The sequence below is a fragment of the Chiroxiphia lanceolata genome, chromosome 26 (genome assembly GCF_009829145.1).
Source record: "Chiroxiphia lanceolata isolate bChiLan1 chromosome 26, bChiLan1.pri, whole genome shotgun sequence".
Lineage (NCBI taxonomy): Eukaryota > Metazoa > Chordata > Aves > Passeriformes > Pipridae > Chiroxiphia > Chiroxiphia lanceolata.
In genome coordinates, this window is record NC_045662.1 from 5841500 (window position 1) to 5862981 (window position 21482).

At 55.6% G+C, this 21482-nt stretch overlaps 2 protein-coding genes across 2 annotated transcripts; both read right to left on the reverse strand.

Moving 5' to 3' along the window:
- Positions 1 to 6846: 6846 nt before the first annotated feature.
- On the reverse strand, positions 6847 to 8481 carry HOXB1 (homeobox B1). The gene is made up of 2 exons (XM_032711437.1): positions 7875 to 8481; positions 6847 to 7172 (listed from the first exon to the last, which is right to left on the reverse strand). The coding sequence occupies exons 1-2, from the start codon at positions 8479 to 8481 to the stop codon at positions 6847 to 6849; spliced, it is 933 nt and encodes a 310-aa protein (XP_032567328.1).
- A 9090-nt stretch (positions 8482 to 17571) lies between these two features.
- Positions 17572 to 20142, reverse strand: HOXB2 (homeobox B2). The gene is made up of 2 exons (XM_032711436.1): positions 19456 to 20142; positions 17572 to 18250 (listed from the first exon to the last, which is right to left on the reverse strand). Exons 1-2 carry the CDS (start codon positions 19847 to 19849, stop codon positions 17679 to 17681), a joined length of 966 nt encoding a protein of 321 aa, XP_032567327.1. The 5' UTR covers positions 19850 to 20142; the 3' UTR covers positions 17572 to 17678.
- Positions 20143 to 21482: the final 1340 nt, after the last annotated feature.

Genomic DNA, 21482 nt, shown 5'->3' on the forward strand with positions numbered 1-21482 from the left:
TTTCTCCCCTCTGTCAAGCGGCGTTTAAACGCGAACTATCTCGAACCCTTCCGCAGGAAACACAATTAAAGCGTCATTAAGAAAGCATTTTTCTCCTCTCCTTTCCTATAATAAACGAGTCGGGCTCGGTGTTTCCGTGGGTATTTGACCCCCTAATTGGGGCAGAAGGGGTTGGAATCGGGACTGGATTCCAGGCACTGCTGCTTTCCCTGCCAGCAGTGCCAATATTTTCGGGTGTGTCACGTTCAGAGGGATTCGCACAGGGAAATATTTGGCTGTGGCAACTAAAAAGCAGAATCCTCCCTTTCTTTCTCCCAGACGAATTAAAAATAGAACCGAGGTTAAAGCCACTTTTTTTTTTGTTCGTTTGTTTGAGGGGAAATTTTTGTTGCCCTCAATGACGGAAATCCCTTAGGAAAGGCTTTTTGTTGGAAAGGTTTTTGATCTTTCAGCTTGGCAAGGGCGAGGGACTCTTTGAACCCTCAGTGAGAGCAGCGAGACTCTGCTTTTAGCCCAGAAAGAGTTTGTTTGGCAGCCTTTTGGCGGTGCAAAAGCCTCTCCGTTTGTTGCTTTCCTCTGGCGACGCTGCTTCTTGCCGTCTTCCCACGTGTCCTGCCGTCTCAGGAGAAAAAAAAAATGGGAAGATGTGGGAAAAAAAAAAAAATAAAACAACCACGGGGGGACTCCAAGCACGGGAGAGGGAAAGAAAATTATTCGGGCAAAGCTGATGAAGGGGGAAAAGACCGAGGTAAGATTTTCCCAGGTAGTATTTCCCTGAATTAACTCCGAGGGAAAGATCGGGAGAATCTGTGAGATTCCTCACCCCCTTCCTTTTTTTTTTTTCCCTTTTCCCCTGGACCGAAACTCTCGAGTTTTGCCCCCTGCCCGGGTGGTTTAATCACCGGGGGCTGTGATAACCTCCAGGATTTTGTAGCTGTTACCAAATCCGTTAAATCTCGTGGGATTGGTGTTGTGGCCACTCAAAGGGAGCTCGTGTCTGATTTTAAAGGGATTCCTCTCAGGGTTCTTTGGGAATCCGTGTGAAAGGGCTGGAGAGCCAGGACACAGAGCTCACGCTGCCCTTTTCCCGGGGATGCTCTGCCAGGCTGGGAATGCTGGGAATGCTCTGCAGGGCTGGAGATCCTCGAGCAGAAGTTCTTACCGAGGGCTCTGGGGACAAACTCTGCCCTCCCTGGGACCCTCCAGCTCTCAGGTAGGAGCTGCTGATCCCAAACCCTCTGGAAGCTCGCACAGGACTTGTGCCAAGCCCCCAAACAGGCGGTAAAAACCTTCCCAGAGCCCCAACGCCCTGGAGAGGGGCAGGTTCGGCTCCCACCGCATCCCTGGGACATCTCAGGTCTCTGCTACAACCCACCCCGACTCCCTAAATCACCTCCCGGGTGCTTCCCAGGTGCCGACCCAGCTGTGACCCCCTTTGGAACCGCTTTGGATTTACCCTGTGGTTCTGCCTTCTTTTTTAATGGGAGCAACTACTGGTTTTGCACCGACCTCCCTCTGCAATAATTCTGATTTCCATCACATTTAGGTTTGCTCCTCTGATGAAAGGCTTTCAGGAAAGTCTTTTGTTATTGTTGCTGAGGCAGATTTCAGCTCGCTGCTGGCTAAAGCCACCTCCCTTTTGTTGGTTCCAAGCAGAACAGAATAACCCTTACTTTCGTTCATTTCAGGGGTTTTTTTCAGATATATTTTTGCGGATTAAAATCTCTATTTCTCCGATACACAATAAGCAACACGTATGCGTGTGCTTTATACTTTACATAAATGTTGCATATGTATAAAATCCATCCCTTTTTCCTCCTGCTGCAGTTTTTTATGGCTGCCCTGGGTCGGCAGGACTGTGCCTTGTCACACAGACCCCGGGGCAGAGCAAACGGCCGTGAACTCTCCACCCTCCCGGCAGGGCTGACCCGTGCTCTCCACGCTGAAAAGCGGCTCCTGCCTCTCTCGGTCCTCTCTTCCCCCGGCCCGGGGCTTTTCCTTTTTTAACCCCAAATAATTTTTCAAAGCAGCCTCCCGGCCGGGAGTGCCGAAGGCCGGGTTTGGGGAGGGCTGGCCGGGCTGCAGAGCCCCGGGCGTGACCCCAGCCCTGCTCCTCGGGCCGAGCCGGGCCCGTCTCGGGGAGAATTCATTGCAGGCTGAACTTTGTGTGAACCTGGGCCCGAGGGGAAGGGAACCCGACAGAGCAAGGCTGATGGAGGCAAGTTCTGAGCAAACCCATCAGGCTGAGTAAATATTGAAGGAGCCCACGTGAAGGCCGGGGTTGAAATGGAGCTGTCAGAGCAGTGTAAACTGAAGGGAGAGGTGAGGCCTCTGAAGAGCGAGGAAACCTTCTGGGCACTCACTCCAGCAATTGTTCCTTCCACCCCAGCCCTTTGCCCCAGACCTCGTTTCACCTGCCTGAGAGGCCAAACCAGCCCTGAAGCTGCTCGGTGCTGAAATATCTGTGCTGGTGGAAGCAAAGGGCCCGGGGCAGAGGGGTGAGCGAGGGGACAGTGCTGTGGGGTGGCCCCTTCAGTGGAGAGAGCCAGGACCCTACAGCTGGGGTCAGGCTGCAGGCAGCAGATCCAGAGTCTCCTGCACTTAAATCCGGGTGACCTATCCAGCATCAATCCTGCAGAATAAATATACTCTGTATTTGATACACACACGAGTGAAATACACTGTCTACAAACGCGTATAATCCAAATAAACACATATATAATCCAAATATATGCCCAGCTCCCAAGATCTAACCCGATGGTGGTGGGCAGGGGAGGTCCCTGGGGATGAGGAGGGGCTGTTGGATGTGCCAGTCAGGATCTGGGGGCAGCTGCACTCACCCAGCACCTCCCACAGCTGCAGGTCTCTTGCCTGGTTCTCCAGGGCTTTTAGGGACACTCCATAATGTGTCCGTGCCAAATTATTGCGAAAACTTAGCGGGCAGGAAAATCCTCCCTGGTTTACCTGGTTTAGGGTGAATCCCTTGGCAGTGTCGGGGTGGAAGCAGGTGCACGGGCACCTTCCTGCCTTGGTGCCACTCGCAGAAGATGCATCAAACTCTTGCCTCGGTTCTGACTCCCCCACCCTGGGATGGAAACACCTCCCGCTCATCTCGCCCTGGTTTTGCTGAGAGCTGGGGAAGGGCCCGTTTTGGGGGGTGAAACGAGTCTGGAGAAACCCAAAAGCCTTCCTCCCCTCTTCTCCTCCACTCCAAGGCTTCAAAGGCTTTTAGGAGCAGTGACAGCCCAACTCGGCCACAGCTGAGCCACCGAGGGGGAGGTTTTGTCCCCAGACAGAGACCCCCGGGAAAGCTTCACACCTTCGGTGCAAAGAGGCTCCGGGAGCAGTTCAAAGCAGGCAGCCAAGTGGAGTTGAAAGTGAGGAGGTCTTCCGGGTATTATTATTATTATTATTTTTTAATAGAATGTCCTCTCCCGAGATCAAAAGGGCCTCACGTTGTGAGGACAAATGCTCTGGGGAGAAGAGAAACATTTCACACCGAGGGGTAAGGAACAGATGGCCCTGGAGGAGCTCCTCGGGTCTCTGCTCCGGGGACAGGGACAGAGGAGAGGGACTCTCTCGGTGTCCCTTCCCCGTCCCCTCCTCCTGCAGAGGGACAGCAGCTCCAGCCCGGTGGCTGCCGTTAATGATTTACACGGTTACATTTCTCTAACTGGGAATTTCTTCTTCCTTTGGGATATTAAAAGAATAAATCTCCATTAAGACGTGGCTTTGTGTGTGAGTGTAACGGGGGGGACTCGGCTCGTTTTCCTGCTCATGAAAAATGCAATAGCAGGGACCCACAGACAGGCACGTGGGGACAGGGGAGTATCTGGGTTATAAACAGCCACGGTTTGTGCATCATTTATATATTTAAAAAAAAAATGGACTGCGTGTAGACCTCATATTTGTGATAAAGCCCAAGTATGGCAATAGGGCCAAGCCTTGATTAGAGGCTTCTGAACGATCTTTCTGTGTCCCACATGGACACACAGGTACCTGGGTGGGTACTGAAGTACCGGGTCCCGCTCTCCATCAGCTCCGGGTGCGGGACAGACACGAGTGTCCCTCAGCTCTCACAGGAGCATCTGCCCCCGGCCCGGGGACCCCCAGCCCGCGGGTGTCCTGGCGTGGCCTTTCCAGCCGGCTCCTGCTTCCCAGCGCTGGGTTTCGGGCTCCTGAGACAAAAGGGAGCGTGAGAAACTTGGAGGGAGAGCAAGGGGGGGGCAAAAAAAAAGAGATCAGCTGTGTGCGCTGCTCGTCGTTAGAGAAACGCGGCTGGGTAGCGAGGGGGGCGAGGGACGGGGCCGAGGGGGACCCCGGGGGGGGTTCCATATGTAAGGGCTCTGAGGGCTCTTCCGGAGACTCCCTTTGAGTTTCAAATGGGATCCGGGAGCCTTTGTTGTGCCCGCCACACTGACACAGCGCTCCCCTCCTTTTTATCCCGGCCTTTCCGCCCTCCCCCTCGGCCCTTCCAAGGCCGGCGCTGCCCGTCTCACCTGAGCTGATCCCGGTCCTAGAGCCGGTCCCAGGCCCGGTGCCGGTGCCCTGTGGGAGCCGAGCGGGGCGCAGAGACGGAGCGGGCTGAAAATGGTCTCGGTGGAAAAGCACGAGGTTCCTGAGGCACGACGCCCTTGTTTCCCTGAGCCAGCTGAGATCACACAGCGGCAACGAAATCTTCCATCGCCAACAGGTTAAACCAGGGCGGCTCCCCCCCAACAGGTTTTAAAGTCCGTTTTAGCTGCTCGGGAGTTTTGTTGGTTTGTTTTGGTTTTTTTCTCTCCCGGTGTTTCGCACAAAATCCTCGTTTCGCATTTCCCCCCTCCGCTTTCCCCCCCCCCCCCCCCCCCGCCTTATCTCCGAGCTAATTGGACACTCAAAGCCCTTTTCTTTGGAGGGAAAGAAGTGTGTTAGACGGGGTAAGATTTTATCGGCGGGGCAGAGCGATGATGCCCCAGGGCCCTCCAGGGGAGCCGGGACACGGGGCCGGGCTCGGCCGCTGCAGGTACTTCGCTCATCCCTCTCCCCCCTCCCGCCCCCACCGAAAAGGTTTGCAAATTTGGCGAGGCCAGAACAATAGTTTCTCCTGGCAACCCCTCTGTTTACTTGTTTGGAAATCCCAGAGGCGTTTCGAGGTAAAAAGGTCAGAGCTGTACCGGGCCCGCTGCCGGGCTCCGTCCCCCCGCGAACAGACCTCGTGTGTTATTCATGTGAGGAAAACCCCCTTTCCGGGGTCACCCGGGGAAGCTGAAGGGAAGGATCCACACTGACGCTTCGTTTTGGTTTGGAGCCGTATAAACGCTCCGTATAAACGAGAAACTCGCTCTACCCCCACCCCGGACCCCGAGTCCGTCCCAGCCGCTGTCGCTGCTTCAGTGGCGCCGATTTCCTTCTGAGGATGAGGATGATTCTCCCTTCTCATCAGGCCTCGTTGCCTCGGGAAATAACTCCGAGAGAAGCGGAGTTTCCCTCCTGTCCCGACGGGGAGAACTGGGCTTTGGAAGCTCCCGCAGCACCGGGCCCGATCCCGGGGGTGCCGGGGGGGATCCGGGGGGTCCCCGCAGGAAACAGGATCGACCCCTTTGTTTGGAAGCTTTGGCAGCAGCCGGAGACTTTTTCCTTCCTTCCTCCTCCTCCTCCTCCTCCTCCCTCCAAGCCCAGGCTCCCCCCGCCCCGCGTCCCGCACTTCCCCGGGCGGGAGAAATTTCCATGTCGTTAAAATCGGGAGGACTTCCATGTGGAAAAAGTAAACTTTATTAGGCTGAGGTAGTTCCATTTCGGGGTACAGAGCGCGGGGAGGGGAGCGGAGGGGAAATGGGAGATTCCAATTAAGAAACCGTTATTTTTTTTTTTCTCGATGGCGTTTTTTCCCTTTAAAACAATTTTCCTGGTTTTTCGCTTCGTCCTGCCCTAAAACTTCTCACGGGGGAGGGAAAACATTTGGCCGTGGTTGAATAGTGGGTTTATCTGACTCCGATAAGCCTAAGAGGGTGGGGGTGCGAGGAACGTGCTGCTGCGCTCCGAGACTTGAGGCTATCGAGAGGTGCAATAAATAGCAGCCAGTGCATCAGTGCAACCTTGTTCCCATCCACCTTCACACCTCCTGCGACAGCGACCAAAGCACCCCGAGGCCTCACCTCGTTTGCTCTGATAACCCAACCCTCCCTCCCCCGGGAGCAGCAGCAGTCACCCGTCGCAGAGCGTGTGGAAAAAAACCCTGTAAAGCAGAAATAGTGCAAAATGGTAGCAGAGGAGCTGCTTTTTTTTTTTTTTTTTTTTTTTCTCGGTGTTGGGGTCTTTGCACGGGCCTCGAGCATCTCGGGCGCCTCAGATCTCATTCCAAGATATACACACACAGTAAATAACAGGGGGAAAACAAGAAAAAGAAAAAGAAAAAAGAAAAAGTACCCGAAACTTTTTTTTTTTTTTTAGCATCTCGCGAGGAGGAAAAACGCATCGAACGTGAGATTCGTGCGGGGAGAAATCGTCGTGCTCGTGTTTGTTTTTTTTTTTTAAGACGGGAGAGAACTAAACTCGTTTTAAACTTTTCTGTGGTCGAAAGTGCAGTTCCTAAAGGGCGGAGGGGAGGAGGGAGGGGGAGAAACGTCCCTGAGACAAACGCCTATTGCTGAGGGTACAGGAGGACGCGGCTGCTCCTTTGGAGTCCAGTGGTTTTTGCAGAGGGTCTATAAATTAAGAGAGGGAGAAACGCGAGCGGGAAAATCGGGAGCCGAAGGGATGCTCGGAGGGACGCGTGGCCGGGGCTGTGCGTGGGGGGCTCGTGGTCCTGCCCTGCTGGGCTCTGCAGACCCCCCAGGGCAGAGCTCTGTGGCCCCGCGGGACCTTTCAGGAGGACACGGAGCTGGGGGAGGCCTCGGGTGAGGTGCAGTTGGACTGATCCGAGGCTTCACCCGCTTCCTTCGCGGACCTGGCGGCGGCAGCCGGGGCGAGACCTTCCTTCTCCCTCTTCTTCTGCTTCATCCGCCTGTTTTGGAACCAGATCTTGACCTGGGTTTCGTTGAGCTCCAGGGTGGCGGCGATCTCCACCCTGCGGGCCCGGGTGAGGTACTTGTTGAAGTGGAACTCCTTCTCCAGCTCCGTGAGCTGCTTGGTGGTGAAGTTGGTGCGGATGGCGTTGGGCTGGCCCAGCAGTCCGTACTCCGACACTTTGGCTGTGAACGACCAAAAAAAACAGGGCAGGAGCGGCCGGAGGAACCCCCTCTCTGGGGCGGGGGGGCTCTCCCCGCTCCCCTCCTCTCCTGGGCGTTCGGTCCCTCCACCGCCCGCAGCTTCGAGCTCCCTCCCGGCTCCTCACATCTCCCGGAGCTCCTCGGGCTCTGCTCTTCCCTCGGAACCGTCCCCTCCATCTCCCTGAAAACTGCGTGAGGCCGAACCGAGCGGGAAGGGGTGGAAGGGGAGGGTGAAGGTGATGATGGGAGAGGAGGAGGGAAGGCTGTGATTTAAGGAAGGCCGTGGAGAAGGAAGTTGAACAATAGGGGAGATGGAAGCCGCGGCTGGTGGAAGAAGCAGGAAGCCCGGAGCGCTTCCCGTTCCGAGCTGGGCTTAAATCGCGTTGGGCCTGCGGGAAACCGAGCTCAGGGACCGTCCATGAGAAGAGTCTGGGAAACCTCTGGTTGGGATTTAAAAAAAAAAAAAAAAAAAAAAAAAACAAACCACAAAAAAACCCCAAAAAACCCACAAAACCAAACACACCCAAACCAAACCAAATCCACGTTCTCATGGAAGACGAGCCCAGTCACCTCGGGTACAGACCCCGGGGAAGGGAACCTTTTCCTGGCCGGGCTGAGGAACTGCCCCCCACCTCCCTCGGGTGGGGACCCCCCTCTCTGAGCTCCGCTCCCCCCCAAACTCACCTGTCTTGGGCGGGTTCCTCTTCACCCTCATCCAGTCGAAGGTCTGCGCGGCGCCGGGACCCGGCTCGGAGGGGCACGCGGGGTCCCGCTCCTCGTTTAAAGGAGGCGAGAGGTTGCCGTAAACGCCGGGCAAGTAGCCGGGCTGCTCCTGCCCGTAAAGGTGTTGCTGCTGGTACTGCCCCGCGGCCGCCACCGCCCCGCAGTAGCTCTCGGCCAGCGAGCCGAGGTTGGAGGTCGCCCCGGGGGGGTACCCGGTAGCCTGGAAGTACAGCCCGTCCGCGTCCTGCTGGCCGAGGTAGAGCTGGTGGTGGCCGTAGCCGGGGCCGCCGCTCTGGGCCGGGTACCCGGGGGTCGGGGCAGCGCCCGCGAAGGGCCCGGGCCGGCCCGAGGAGGGAGGGTGGAAGCCGGGGGGCTGCTGGGGGAGGTGGGCGGCGGCGGCCGCGCTCCCTCCGGTGCCAAAGCGCCCGTCCCCGCTCAAAGTGTCACTGGCGGGGCTACCTGAGCACGAGGGGAAGGAAGGGGAGCTCGGCTCTAAGTGGTGGTAGGCGCCCGTCCCACGGTTACAAATTGCATACTCTAAGAAGGAGTTCATCCTGGTATTGTCCATCTGCCACTGATGGAGGAGGGTCAGCCTGTTTTGGGGGGGATCCCGCCTGCCCTACAACCTTTAGGTAGTATGTCAAAGCTGTAAAACTTCCTTCCATGCATCGCCGGCCCTCGAGCCCCGCAGCCTCCGGCGGGGCCGGGGGGAGCCGCGGGGGCGGGCGCGGCGTCGGCCCAGCCCAATGAGCGAGGGGCTCCCGAAGTTTGTCACCTCTCCGAGCTCATCCATCAAGGGCCCGACATTTGCATGACAAAGGGGTTTCAATCAAACCCGGCCCATCAATCTGATAACAACACGAATGCGTCAAAATCTTTCCTCAAAGACTTTAAAAGAGAGGAGGGAGGTGGGGTGCGGGGAGGAGGGCGAGAGGGGCTGGGGGAAGAATTAGAATTATCCGCAACTGTTTTAAGTGCTAAAAAGGCCCCCGAGTTATGCGGCGAGCCCGTTGCGGCAGAACTTCCCCTTGCCCCGACTTAAAAAGGTTTCCCCCCGTCCCAGTTTCACGCGAGAAACAAAAAGAAGAAGAAGAGGGAAAGGGGACGGGGAGGTGTGAGCGCTCTGTCCCCCCAGGCACAAAAGGATGCTCTTTTATTCGCTTGGAAACTTTTCCCTGGAAAGCGGCTTGGCGTTTTCTGGGACGAGGAGTCCAAGAAAAGCTCCCGAGAAAAATACTCCCCACGCGTTTTAATTTTGCCGCACCAGCTTTTGTGTCTCGGGCCAGCGCGGGTAAAAGCGGCGTAATTAGATCAATATTCTAATGAGGCGACGAAATAAAGTTAGGAAGACGGAATGCCTTTTGTTGGAGAAACACCATGCCCGGCTTAGCAATTAAGGAATGGGGCTAAAAACGATCCGTGTGTCTGTCCGCGGATCTTCCCATCCATCCATCCATCCATCCGTCCATCCACCCGTTCACCCGCACACTCGCTGCTAAAGCCAAGGTTTTAAGGGTTTGAGCAATTTTCCACGGCCAACCTCGTTTGATCTGGCCCCGAATTCGTTGTCAGGCTGGAGCTTCCTCCTGGCGGGGTCCAGCTGAGGAGTAGGTGGGAAACCACCGCCTTCAGCCGGGCCACTCCACTGCTCAGAGAATGGAAACATAGGTAGGCAACATTTATTTACTTGTTAGCAGAAGGGAGACAAGAGCACCCAACAATATGACGCCCACAGTCATTTGTTACTTGTCAGGATATTTAGTGGTTATTCAGTCTCCGAGGAGAACCAGGAGGGCTCTTTCTCTCCCTCTCTCTCTCTTTCTCTCTCTCTCTCTTTTTTTTTTTTTTTTTTTTTTTTTACCCCAGGCCAAAAGTTCACTTTGAAAGGCAAACCCCACGTCCTTCACGGGGAGAAGGTTTGGCTGATGCAACACGTTGGGGGAACATTTGTCGAGAAACCGCAAAACTGCAGCACGGGCAACCATGGCATCAGACTTCTTCCCTCCTCTAAATCCCACCCCCCCCGAGAGAAAACTTGAGTTTTAGCCAATTACAACCCTCATCTTTCAATAAAAAGAATAAGAAAACTGTTTCCAGAGCCGCGTGGCTATTTATTCATTTATTCTGCCGACTTTGCTGATGCTGAGAGACTCAAGAAGAGAATATCTTAGGTTACAAATGATCTCTGAGACTCTCGGCCTCCTTCTTTGCATAAAACAACCCAAAGTGAATATAAAGATTCAAAGCAACTCTCATGTCGTTCCCCTCGCAAGAGAAATCGATTTCTAATTTGATTCCAGGAGTGCTTTTTACATTATGTTGCACTGGCGTTCAAATGGATGTATTATATTTAAACGATGCTTCCAATGGATGATTTATGGCTGTAAAATGAAAAAAGAAAAGGATAGATGTTTATTTCGCCCTTGAATCAATTGTTTCGTATTGTCTGATAATTTTCCACCGTGATCTCCCTCCACTGTTCCATCAAGGGACGTTTTATGTCATTAAAATCCAGCTGCCTCCTGGAGTTGCTGGATTAGCTCCGAGACAACTCGGGAGTTGTCGAGGGGAAAGTTTTGCTGTGCGTCCTCTCAGCGAAGCCTAAAGTAAGGTTTAGACCCGAGGGAAAAACAGTTTCCTTGGTAAATGGAAAGATTGGATGGGATGGGGTCAGAATTTTAGGCAGGAAAACTCCCCGGGCTCCTCCTCTTTGGGGACAACGAGAGGGGGGTGTGGAAGAGGAGAGGGAGCTGAGGAAGTGGAGATGGAGCTGAGGAAGTGGAGATGGAGCTGAGGAAGTGGAGATGGAGCTGAGGAAGTGGAGATGGAGCTGAGGAAGTGGAGATGGAGCTGAGGAAGTGGAGATGGAGCTGAGGAAGTGGAGATGGAGCTGAGGAGGGGATGTGCGGGGCTGGAGGCACTTTGGGAAAGCCTTTCTGGTCCCTCTGAGGGTCAGATGAGGGCGGATGGGATGTGGAGGAGGAGAGGGAGCGGAGGAGGGGATGGGCAGGGCCGGAGTCACTTGGGGAAAGGCTGGTCCGGTCCCTCTGTGGAGGTGCCCGTCAGATGACGAGAGATGGGACCTTGGAGCCCATCTCCTCCCAAAAGGGGCCTCCGCCTTCTCCCCCTCGCTGCCCCCGGCGCTGCGGGGCCCTCGCCATCTGCTCCTCTCCGCAGCCTCTCCCACCCCTCGGGTCTCACCTGCCGGGGGACCCCGGGCGGCCAAACCCCGGCACATTCCGGGGGGGCAGCGGGATGGAAGGTGCCGCCTTCCCAATTTCCCTGCGGAGCCCCTTCCCGGGGCTTCCAAGCCTGCTGGTTTGCACCCCCTCGCTCCCTTTCCCACCTGCTCTTGTGGCGGCTGCGCGGGATTTTGGAAAGCCGCCAGGATCAAAGGGCGCGCAGAGACACCGGGAATCGCTTGGGAACCGCCTTCCCAAATTTCCTTCGTGGTCCCTTGCCCTGGATCCCACAGCAAATTACCGGTGTTGTTATTGTGGTTATTGGTGTTGGTCTTAATTCCCCCGGCGGGGAAAGTGTGAGATCTGTCTTTGCTTCAGAGCTTCAGAACCCACAGAAGGAAGAAATATCAGGTTATTGATAACGATCAAACGCTGCCTGAGCCTAATTCTGCCGTCTACACATTTATTTTTTTAAATCCTCCTTGATGGGGAGTTGAGAGAGTGAAGACGGTCAAAGAAAAGGTGTAGATGGAGCTTCTCGAATGATTAGAGCTCTGTCCTACCCCTTCCTTAGCCTTTCTTTTATTTATTACTTGATTTTTCGCTTGTTTCTTGAGGGAGACAGTAACTACTCCCACACGGTTTGGGGGATGCTGCTGCCTTTCACCCAACAGGAATAAAACAAAATATCTGGAGATTGAGGAGGATAAAACCGGAGCGGGATAATTTTAAGCTCTTTGACACCTGGAAAAAGAAGCTGCGCTGTCCCGGAGTGTGGTGGGCCAGTCCACGGGAGGCGGAGCCCCCTTCCCTGCCCGCTGGTCCGGATCCCTTCGCTGCTTCCCCTCTTCCCGGCAGCTGCTGCGGCCTAAAAGCGCTTCGGGAGCTCCCGCCCCTCAACCCCAGGCTTTGGTCCGTGGGCAGATGAGGATGAGGAGGTCCCCGGCGGCAGAACGTGGGTTTTCCGAGGAGTTCTTGGTGGCGGGGACCTCTCACGCCCACCCGAGACCCCCCCGTGCCTTTGGGCCCTCCGGCCACCCCGGGCAGGGGGGACTCGCGGTGACAAAACCTGAGGCGGGTTCGCTGTCCCGGGGTGGAAACACAACCACCGCCCCTCGCTACTGAATTAACAAAGGGGGTCTTTTACCCCCCCCCCCTTTTGCTCCGACCCGATGGAGGCATCTTATTAAAATAAACCTTTCCTTGAGAGCAGTTTCTCCCTTCGAGGGGGTACAGAGAGACCCCAGGAGCCTCGGGGCTGCTCCAGCCTGGGAGGGAAGAGCAAGGGAAATCTCTCCTTTCTCTAAAAGCTGCTTTATTTGCTTTCAAACCCCTCTCCTGACACGGGGGATCGTTCCCCTCCGAAAGCAGTTTGTGGGGAAAACCCCCATAAGAAATCTTCACCCGAGACAGACCCGGGAGGTTTTTTGGGCAGGGGAAAAGGAGGGAACGACGCATTTCCAAAGGCTCCGGAGCGCTCGGAGCCTTGAGATGCTTCGTTTCGGGAGTTAAATATAACTCTCTGCGGAGAAAGTTCGTGTCGTGCGTAAGAAATGTCACTTCTGGCTCCCGGAGGGGAGATTTATAGGGAACAGCTCTGGGGCTGAGCTGCGTGTTTGGCTGCGGACTTGGAATCACCAAAAGGACTTGGCCCTGGACATTCCCAGGGAAATTTATAGCCCCGGCTCGTGTCTTGGTCAGCTCACAGCCTGCTGAGTTATATCTGGGGGTAAAAAGTGAAAACCGAACGGGAAAACGCTCCCGGAGTTCGGGAGCGCGAAGACGCGCAGAAGGAACCCTTGGAATGGGTTACAAACCCCGGGCTATCTCCGAGCTGGAGAATAAACACGGGATAATTAAGATAAGATACAATAATTCTTATCTGTCCTTCTCGGGGGCGGGGAGGGGACCGACAGGGTCGGGGTGGGGACAGTCCACAGGTGATCAGCATCTCCCAGAGGGGATGGGAGGTCTGTCAGCCAGGGACAGGGACGCGCCTTGTGTTCTTGGTCTCCTGCGCAGCATTTTGAGCGGAAGATTGGGTGAGAAATGCCTCTTCCGATTGTTTTGGGGTTTACCCTTTTCAGAGCGACACGACCCCCTGAAACCCCGCCTCCTCCTGCGCCAAGAGATCAAATTCCTCGTCCGATGGCTCGGGGAAACCTGTCCTGCTTCCCCGTGAGTCTCCTCGGCTGTTTCTGTGCGGTCCCCGGGGCAGAAGTGGGGCTGTCACCCGGCTCGTCCCATTCCTGAGCTTCTTTTCAGCTTTTCTACCGGGTGAGAGTGGAGAGGAGAGGTTTGTAACTGCAGCAGGGACCCCGGGGGGGTCCCAAACCCCTCGGGTTTCATTCAGACCCAGCACTGGCAGGCCCGGCTGGACTCGCTCCTTAACCCTCCCCGTAATGAGGCCACGAATTTATCAACATCTTCAGCGATATTGCTAATATTGGTGGGCCGACATTATTGATTATTAATATCCTGTAAGCAGGGGACGAGAACTGGATCCAGCTCTACGAACCTCGGCGAAACTTAAGTTGCTTTCTTCAGACGGTTTCTTCTTTCTCTGCATTTTCCTTTTCCATGTATAGAAAGAGGAAAAAAAACAACCGGGATGGCGAGGAAGGGAAGGTTCCCTCTGCCAGCTTTTGGTGGTGGTGGAGACTGGGAGAGCTCCTCAAACCCCGGCTGGGAAGTGCTGGAAAAGGACTCTGAGAAAACAGTCACGGGCGGGACATTCCCGGATATTCCCGGAGCGCTGGAGTCTGGCTCGGGAGGAAGGTGGGGGTGATTCCCGGGCAGAAGTTGACTGTTCCCACCCCAAAGGTTTTCCTGCCTCTAACGGGCTGGTTCAACATCTTCAGGGCTTGGAGAGGCTCTTCAGCAAACACATCCCCGGACTAGATCAGCCCAAGACAAACATTACCTCGGCGTGCCCGCAACACGTGCCGGCCCAGCTCATTTGCATATTCCTGCGTTAATAATCGCGAGGCAATTGCGGTGTTTTGACAACGATCAGGAGCCGAATATGCTTAATCTGCTTAATATGCTTAATATATGCCCTCCAGTTGCACGGAACAGAAGGGCAGCGTTGCAAATACGCGTTGCCCGTTTGTTTGACATTTTGAAGAAGGTAAAGAATGGCTGAACTAATGGCGAAATCTCAGTCATTCAATAATTCAGATTTTATTGAATATTCCCCTTCTTTCCTCCGACATTTCAGTCTTGCTAATTAGGACAAATAAGAAGGGGCCCGCTGTTAGCAAGGATAATAACTGGCGAGGTTCCATTTATTAAGTCCCTTTCCGTGGGTGTAGAATTGATCTGCGGCTGTGACTGGCATGCTTTCCAGACCTGCAGCAACTTCGAGAAGTCATTACGGGCTGCAGAAGGGCCCTCGTTAGGGATTTCTATCGATAAGGTCTCCAGGTTTACGTTTGGGGGGAGAGGGGGGCTCGTGGAATCCCCACCCCCGTCCCAACCGGTGTCACCTCCTCCGCCCTCCCGGCCCCGCGCAGGGGGGACCCCGCGGAGGTCGCGGTCCCTCCTGTCCCCTCCCTCCGCCTCGCCCTTCCCCTCCTCCCTTCCCCACGGAAAGGGCGGGCGCGTTCGTGGAAATCCGCTGGAGACGGATCTGCGGAGCGAGGTGTTCTCCAAAGGGCACCCGTTTTTCCGTGGAATAAGGAGGGGCCTCCTCCGGAGAGGCGGGAGGGATGCGCGGATCCAAAACCCAGCCCCGGGTACCCGGCAGGGCAGAGCGGCCCCCGCTGCTGCGAACCCCGGCCCGGGGCCAGTCCCGACCCTCCGATTCCCTTCTCCTGCCCTTCCCAGCGAGGCTGGGTTGAGGCTGGGGAGGGGGAGGAGGCGAGAGGGGAACTCTGCAGAGCGCTGGAACAAATGGCGCTTTGATAGACAACGTCTGGCAGTGCCAACGCCGCCGCTGAGCGTGTCCCAGAAGCTGGAGATATTAAATAAACTTAAAGATAATGAATAGCCTTCTGTGGTCCTCGGGCTGTGCCTGGGCTTTCCTTCCCCCCACAACTCGTGACTCGGGGACTTTGAGAGCGGAGAGGAGTCGGTGAGAGAGGGCAGGGCCATGGGGGGGGGGGGTGATGGTTCCCAGGCGGGGACGAGGAGGCGACTCGTCTGCAGGCACCGCCAGCCACGCACCAGGCGCTACCTTTGCTTTATGGGAAGGTGTTAAGTAACGTTCGCTCGCCTGTTTTAATTGCCAGCTACTTCGATTTTCGATAGAAACCCGCACCTTCCCGGAGCGAGGCGCTGGGAGGTTTGAACCGTCTGCTCCTTCGGCGAGGGAAGAGCCTGGCGATGTTACTGAGAACGAAAAGGTGGCCGTAAAATCAACCCCCTCCCTTTGTTAGAGACAATCCAGATCTTCGAGCAGCAATTTCGAAAACATCTGTCGAGGCCTTGCTTGCTTTATTTCTTTGTTGTTTCTCTTCACAGCCCGGAGAGCGCAAAGCAAGCCCGAAGCTCTGGTGCTTTGAATCCCAAACAAAATACCGGGAGTTTCCCAGACCCCAGGCTTTCCCTGGGCAGGGGGGATGAGCCCAGCAGACCCCAGCTCTCTGGGGTCCCCAGGGGTCCCCGCGGCAGCAGAAGGAGCCGGACGGGCGGTCTGGGCTTTCCTTAACCCTAAAGCAAGGGGCCGGTGGCAGCGTCTCTCCCTGGGGATGCTCCGTCCTCCCTCGGTGCGTTTTAAGGTGTTCCCCCCCCCTCTCCCCTGGGCTCCCCTTTCCGCGTTGTTTTCTCACAACTCCCCCCTCGAAGGCGTCCCAAATTTCGGCCGCGGCTGAGGAAACCCCGACGACTCGGCAAAGACGTAAATGTGATTTATTTTGGGTGTCACCGCGTTTGATTCCCCCGCGCTGACCCCTTTTCATTCACGAGCCTCCCCACCACCACCCCCCGAGCCCCCTCCCTGATCTATGAGTTCTGTATTTAAAATTATACGTCGAGAGAAGGGTTTTAAAGGGATCCCCGAGCCGGGAGAGCAGCACGAGCGGCCCTGGAAGGAGATCACGGATTTATAAAGACCGAGGGAGTTCTGGTTTCTATTGCTGGAAAAGAGGGGAGGGAAAAAAAGACAGGCCTTTTCCAGGCCCATCTCTTTCCTCTCGTTCTTCTCTAACGTTTTATTTTTTGACTGAAATGCCGGTTCTCACCACCCTCCCAGCGCGGATTTTTAGCGTTTACTCAAAATCCTCCTTTTCGCCTTATTATTACTATTTTTTATTTTTTTTTTATCCAGGACGTTTCAAAGCCCAGAAATTGCGATGCGGCCCGGTTGGATTCTCTGCTGCGAGAGAAAGGGAGGAGGAGGAGGAGGAGGAGGAGGAGGAGGAGGAGGAGGAGGAGTGGGATGAAGGCCGGGATGTGGGAGAAAGGGAATGGCCGCGGAATGTGCGTGGGCTCCGCGCCTCTCCCAGCGCTGCCTTTGTGTCGCTTCCCATCCCTTTATCCAGAGATTTCCTTAGGGGGAGGGATTTTTTTTTTTATTTTATTTTATTTTTTTTTCCGATCTCAAAAATAGAAACGCGAACGTTAAAATCGGACAGAAACGTCCTGCTTCCATTTAGTAGAAATTAAAAAGGAAATAAATCATAAAAACGAAGCTCGGGGAAAAGGCGAACAGAGCCGAAGGCAGCGAATGTTTCTGACTCCCGGAGCCTCTTGCAGTGTTAGTTGGGAGCAATTTCTTTTGTTTCCTCTCAGTGCACACGAGGAGATTATTAGAACCTCATTACTGCGAAGCAGGAAAGAGGAAGGCGAATGGTTTAGGGGGAAAAAATGGCACATTTTCGAACGAAATGGGTAGCAACACACGATTCTTGGTTTTATAAAGACATTTATTTACTCTATGAAAATAATATACAATAAATAATTTGCCCTTTGCTATTAAAGGATTTGAATAAATAGTCTACGTCTAAAACTTAAAAATAGGAAGGAAAATTCCCCTGATTTTTTTTTTCATTTAAATTTAGTTCCGTTAAGAAATCTAAAAGTCTCGTTCTGATTCCTGAGAAAGTCGCTTGAAGGATTCACAAATATTTCTCTCTCGAGGGCTGACGTCTCCGATGCGCGTGAGAAACCCCCGGCTGCTTCCCTTCAAATAAATAAAGCGAAAATAAAACTAGCCTTAAATACCTGCGCTTAGCAAAACTCGGGCTGTTCTTACCCGCGAGCCTTCTAGAATAAATATCGGGGGGAGGGGGGGGAGGCGATTTGGGTCTCGCGGCAGTGAGGAGCTTTAAAAAAAGAAAGCGTTTGGGGGCCGGGAGGGGCCGATCGAATGAGAAATGGCTCGAGGTTTGTTTGGGGGGGCACCCAAAACAGAGAGAGAACCCCTCTGAGAGAAGGGGGCACCCCCCCTTCTCTCGGAGGCGAGTGGGGGGGGGGTCTGGCAGTGGTTCGGTTTGGGGTTGGTGCCCCTGGAAGGGGGAGAAACGTCCAGAGGGGGTCTGGCAGTGGCTCAGTTTGGGGTTGGTGCCCCTGGAAGGGGGAGAAACGTCCAGAAACGAGGGGGGGTGGAGAGAGAGAGAGAGAGAGAGAGAAGGGAGGCCCGCTATTGGAAATTTAAATGCTGCAGATCTATGGTACAAAGTGCGCTCGTAAAAAAGTCCAGGTCTTCCTCGGAGAAGTGGACGGGGCTCTCCAGGGAGCCGTGGAGGGTCGGGGAAAGCCCCTCGGCGAGCTGCAGGCACGACTCTGCCGAGAAGATGCTCAGCTCGGGCAGCGAAGGCGACTCGCGGCTCCCGGGGCAGGCGCCGGGCTCGCCCGCGGCCACCGGCTCCGAGCTCCCCGGGGGCCCTCGGGGCTCCGGCAGCGGCCCCAAGCCGGGAGGGCTCCCCTCCGCCTCCTCGGCGGGGTCGCTGCCCTCGTCCAGGCCGGGGTAGGCGAGGTCCCCGTCGGGGGGTTCTTTGTACTGAGTCTGCCTCTTGTGCTTCATCCGCCGGTTCTGGAACCAGACCTTCACTTGGCGCTCGGTGAGGTCGAGCAGGGCGGCGATCTCCACCCGCCGGGGCCTGCAGAGGTATTTGTTGAAGTGGAACTCCTTCTCCAGCTCCAGCAGCTGCGTGTTGGTGTAGGCGGTGCGGAGCCTCCTGGAGCCGCCGCCGTCTCCGAGCCCCTGCGCGTCTTAAACACACACAAAAAGCGCCCGTGGCGAGGAGCTGGGGGGGCGAGCGGAGGGGCTGGAGCCGTCCCCTCCCTGCCCGGCACCACCGAGCACGGGGTGGGTGCGGGGGAAGCCGCTACGTGAGGAAATAAATGTTTAATTAAACTCTTCCCGCCGCGGAAGAGGGTTGGAAATCACACGCATCCCCCCCCCCCCACCCGCTCCCTTCGCCTCAACGAGGAGAAGGGATTTTATTCCCCGACCTCTCCCTTCAGGGACCTTCCTCCCTCGCCGATAAGTGGAATTTCCAACCATTCCTTCCTTTTTTTTAAACCATTCCTGCCTTTTTTTTTTTTTTTCTTTTTTTTGGTTCCCCCCCTTTCCCGGCAGTTCGGGACGGGCGCTTTGATTTCATTATTCCTATTTTATCCGGCCAATGAGCTCCGGTGTCCGCCCTTCTCCTGCCCGAGCGTTCACCTGAACGCTGCTGCTAAAATACCGAAAGGGTGAATTGTGTCTCAAAAACACTTCATCCCGAGGGAAAGGGGGTCCCCGGCCGGGGTCACCGAGCTCCCCGGCCCAGGAGCGCCGAGGAGAGAAGCTGCTCCTTTATTGGGGAGCTCGGGGAGAATTTGGGGGTGTATTTAATTATTTCATTTCGCAGTTAACCCTGAGAGCCCGTGCCTCGCTTTTTCCCCTCCCCATCGTGCCGGTAGCAACCCCCGCGTTACCCACCCGTCTTTCTTCCCCCTCTCCACCCCCCCGGCACATCTTTAAGGTTTTGTTTCTCTTCTTTCTCCTTTTTTTTTTCTTTCTTTTTTCTTTTTTTCCTTGTGGGCTGTAAAAAAACCGCGGGGGTAGGAGAGAAAGCCAAGCCAAGAAGGAGCTGCGGTTCGGCTGCGAAATCCCCTCTCTGGAGCGCGGCTCCCCCGGTCCCCTCTCTGTCCCTCTCGGCTTCAACTTACAGCAAATTTGCCCTTTTATTTGCGGGGGGGGGGGAGGAGGCAGGAGAACCCCCCCCCGGGTGCCCCGCTCGGGGGGTTTTATTGCGTGACACAGTTTCGGGGGAGGTGCGGGGCAAAGCCTGTTTGGGGAGGGGGGTCGGGGTCGGTTTTTTTTTTTTTTGGGGGGTAGGGAGGGAGGGGAGGATTTTTTTTTATTATTATTATTATTCGGATCCTCTCGGATTTCAGCAAATCCCCCCTCAGCCCCTCGTTATACGAACCTGCAGGGGATCCTGCGGCAGGGACCGGCAGCGAGGAGGATGACGGGGGGGAAGAAGAGGAAGAAGAGGCTGGAGCCTGGGTGGCTTTCTTGGACGATTTCTTCTCCTTCATCCAAGGGAATTCCGCTGCCAAGGGGCCGGGCTGTGCCGGAGCCGGGGGCTGGGGCTGGAGCAGGCCATGAGATGCTCTTTTTTGGCTCCTCGGTCTCGCCTGGCTGCTGGAACAAGGATTCAGGCTGAGGACGGCTTGCTCAAAAGGAGGAGGAATTAATGTCGAGTCCTTGATTGATGAAGTTTGAAATGTCTCCAGGACAGCGGGAAGAGACGTCAGGCACTCTGCGAGCGAAGGCTGGCTATTTATAAACCCGATCTCCCTCTCAAATTCAAAATTCATGGCTTTTCCAGGGCCCAGCGTTTCAAAAGCGGGAGGGGGGGAGGAGAGGGAGGAGGAGGAGGGGGAGAGGGAGAGAAAACCGAGGGCCCGGGTTTTTTTATGGCGGGGCTGATGGTGGTTCTCGGGCTTTTTATAATTGTTATATTGCTGATAATACGGGCGGAGGGGGAACCTTCTCTGCTAAACTCGAGACTGGGGCGAAAATTGCAGCCAATTCCCGGTCACGTGGCGAACCCTGGCCAATGGCGAGCGGGGCCCGGTGGCGAACAGAGAGCGTTATTTTCTTTAATTGATTTGAAAAAGGGACAAAAAAGGCGAGAGAAGAACCCCCCGGAAAGCCACGACCGCGCACCAGCACCCCGGTGCTGCCAGGCTGCCTTGGGTGGCCGCTGTCTGCCCTGCCTGTGCTGCCTGTCCTGCCTTCTCTGCCTACCTTTCCTGCCCTGCTTCCCCTGCCTTCCCTGCCTGTGCTGCCTGCGCTGCCTGCGCTGCCTGCGCTGCCTGCGCTGCCTGCACTGCCTGCACTGCCTGCTCCCTTCCCTGCTTGTGCTTCCCACCCTGCCTGTCTTGTCTGTGCTGCCTGTGCTGTCTTCCCCGCCTGTCCTTCCTGTCCTGCCTCTCCTTCCTGCCCTGCCTTCCCTGCCTGTCCTTCCTGTCCTGCCTCTCCTTCCTGCCCTGCCTTCCCTGCCTGTCCTTCCTGTCCTGCCTCTCCTGCCTGTCCTTCCTGTCCTGCCTTCCCTTCCTGTCCTGCCTCTCCTGCCTGTCCTTACCACTCTACCTTCCCTGCCTGTCCTTCCTGTCCTGCCCTCCCTGCCTGTCCTTCCTGTCCTGCCTTCCCTTCCTGTCCTGCCTCTCCTGCCTGTCTTTCCCACTCTACCTTCCCTACCTGTTCTTCCTGTCCTGCCCTCCCTCCTGTCCTTCCTGTGCTGCCTTCCCTGCCTGTCCTTCCTGCCTGCTGCCTCTTTGCCTGTCCTTCCCGTCCTGCCTTCCCTGTCTGTCCTTCCTGCCCTGCCTGGTGCTGCCTGCTCCTCCTGCCCTGCCCGCAGCAGGTCCCTCCAGTCTGAGTTCCCCACTTTGCACCCCCGGGTGGGGGAACCAGGCCCTGGAAAAGGGATTTTCCCCCCCGGGAAGCCCGGCTGGATCTCGGCTCCGGCCGCCGCTGCTGGGGGTGTTTCCGTCCCATCCCGATATCGTGAAACTCGGCAAACTGAAGCCACTGGGAGGGTTTGGGCCAGAGATTTGTGTCCGAGCCTGGATATGAGCACTTAGGAAATCAAGTGAGCTTTTAAGCCGAGGATATTTAGACGAGCCCGATTTACCAGGTTCAATTACTTTTTAAGAACAGCATAATCCTTCTGCTTCCCAAGCCACACTTAATGGACCTTCTGCACTTTCCTTAAAGGCCAAACGTGTTTTAAGGTCACAGATATCTCGGAAATCACATTTCTTCCTTCCCATCTCTTTTTCCTCCCCCTCCCCTCCCATCTCCAATAAACGGTGCCACTTCCAGAGTTTACAAAATAAATAAATAAAATGAAAAGTCATTTCCCAGGAAGATTTCCCTCCCCCCCCCCCCCGCCTCCCCTTCTTTAAAGTGCCCGGGAACACAACCCGAAAATAAGAGAGGAACGAT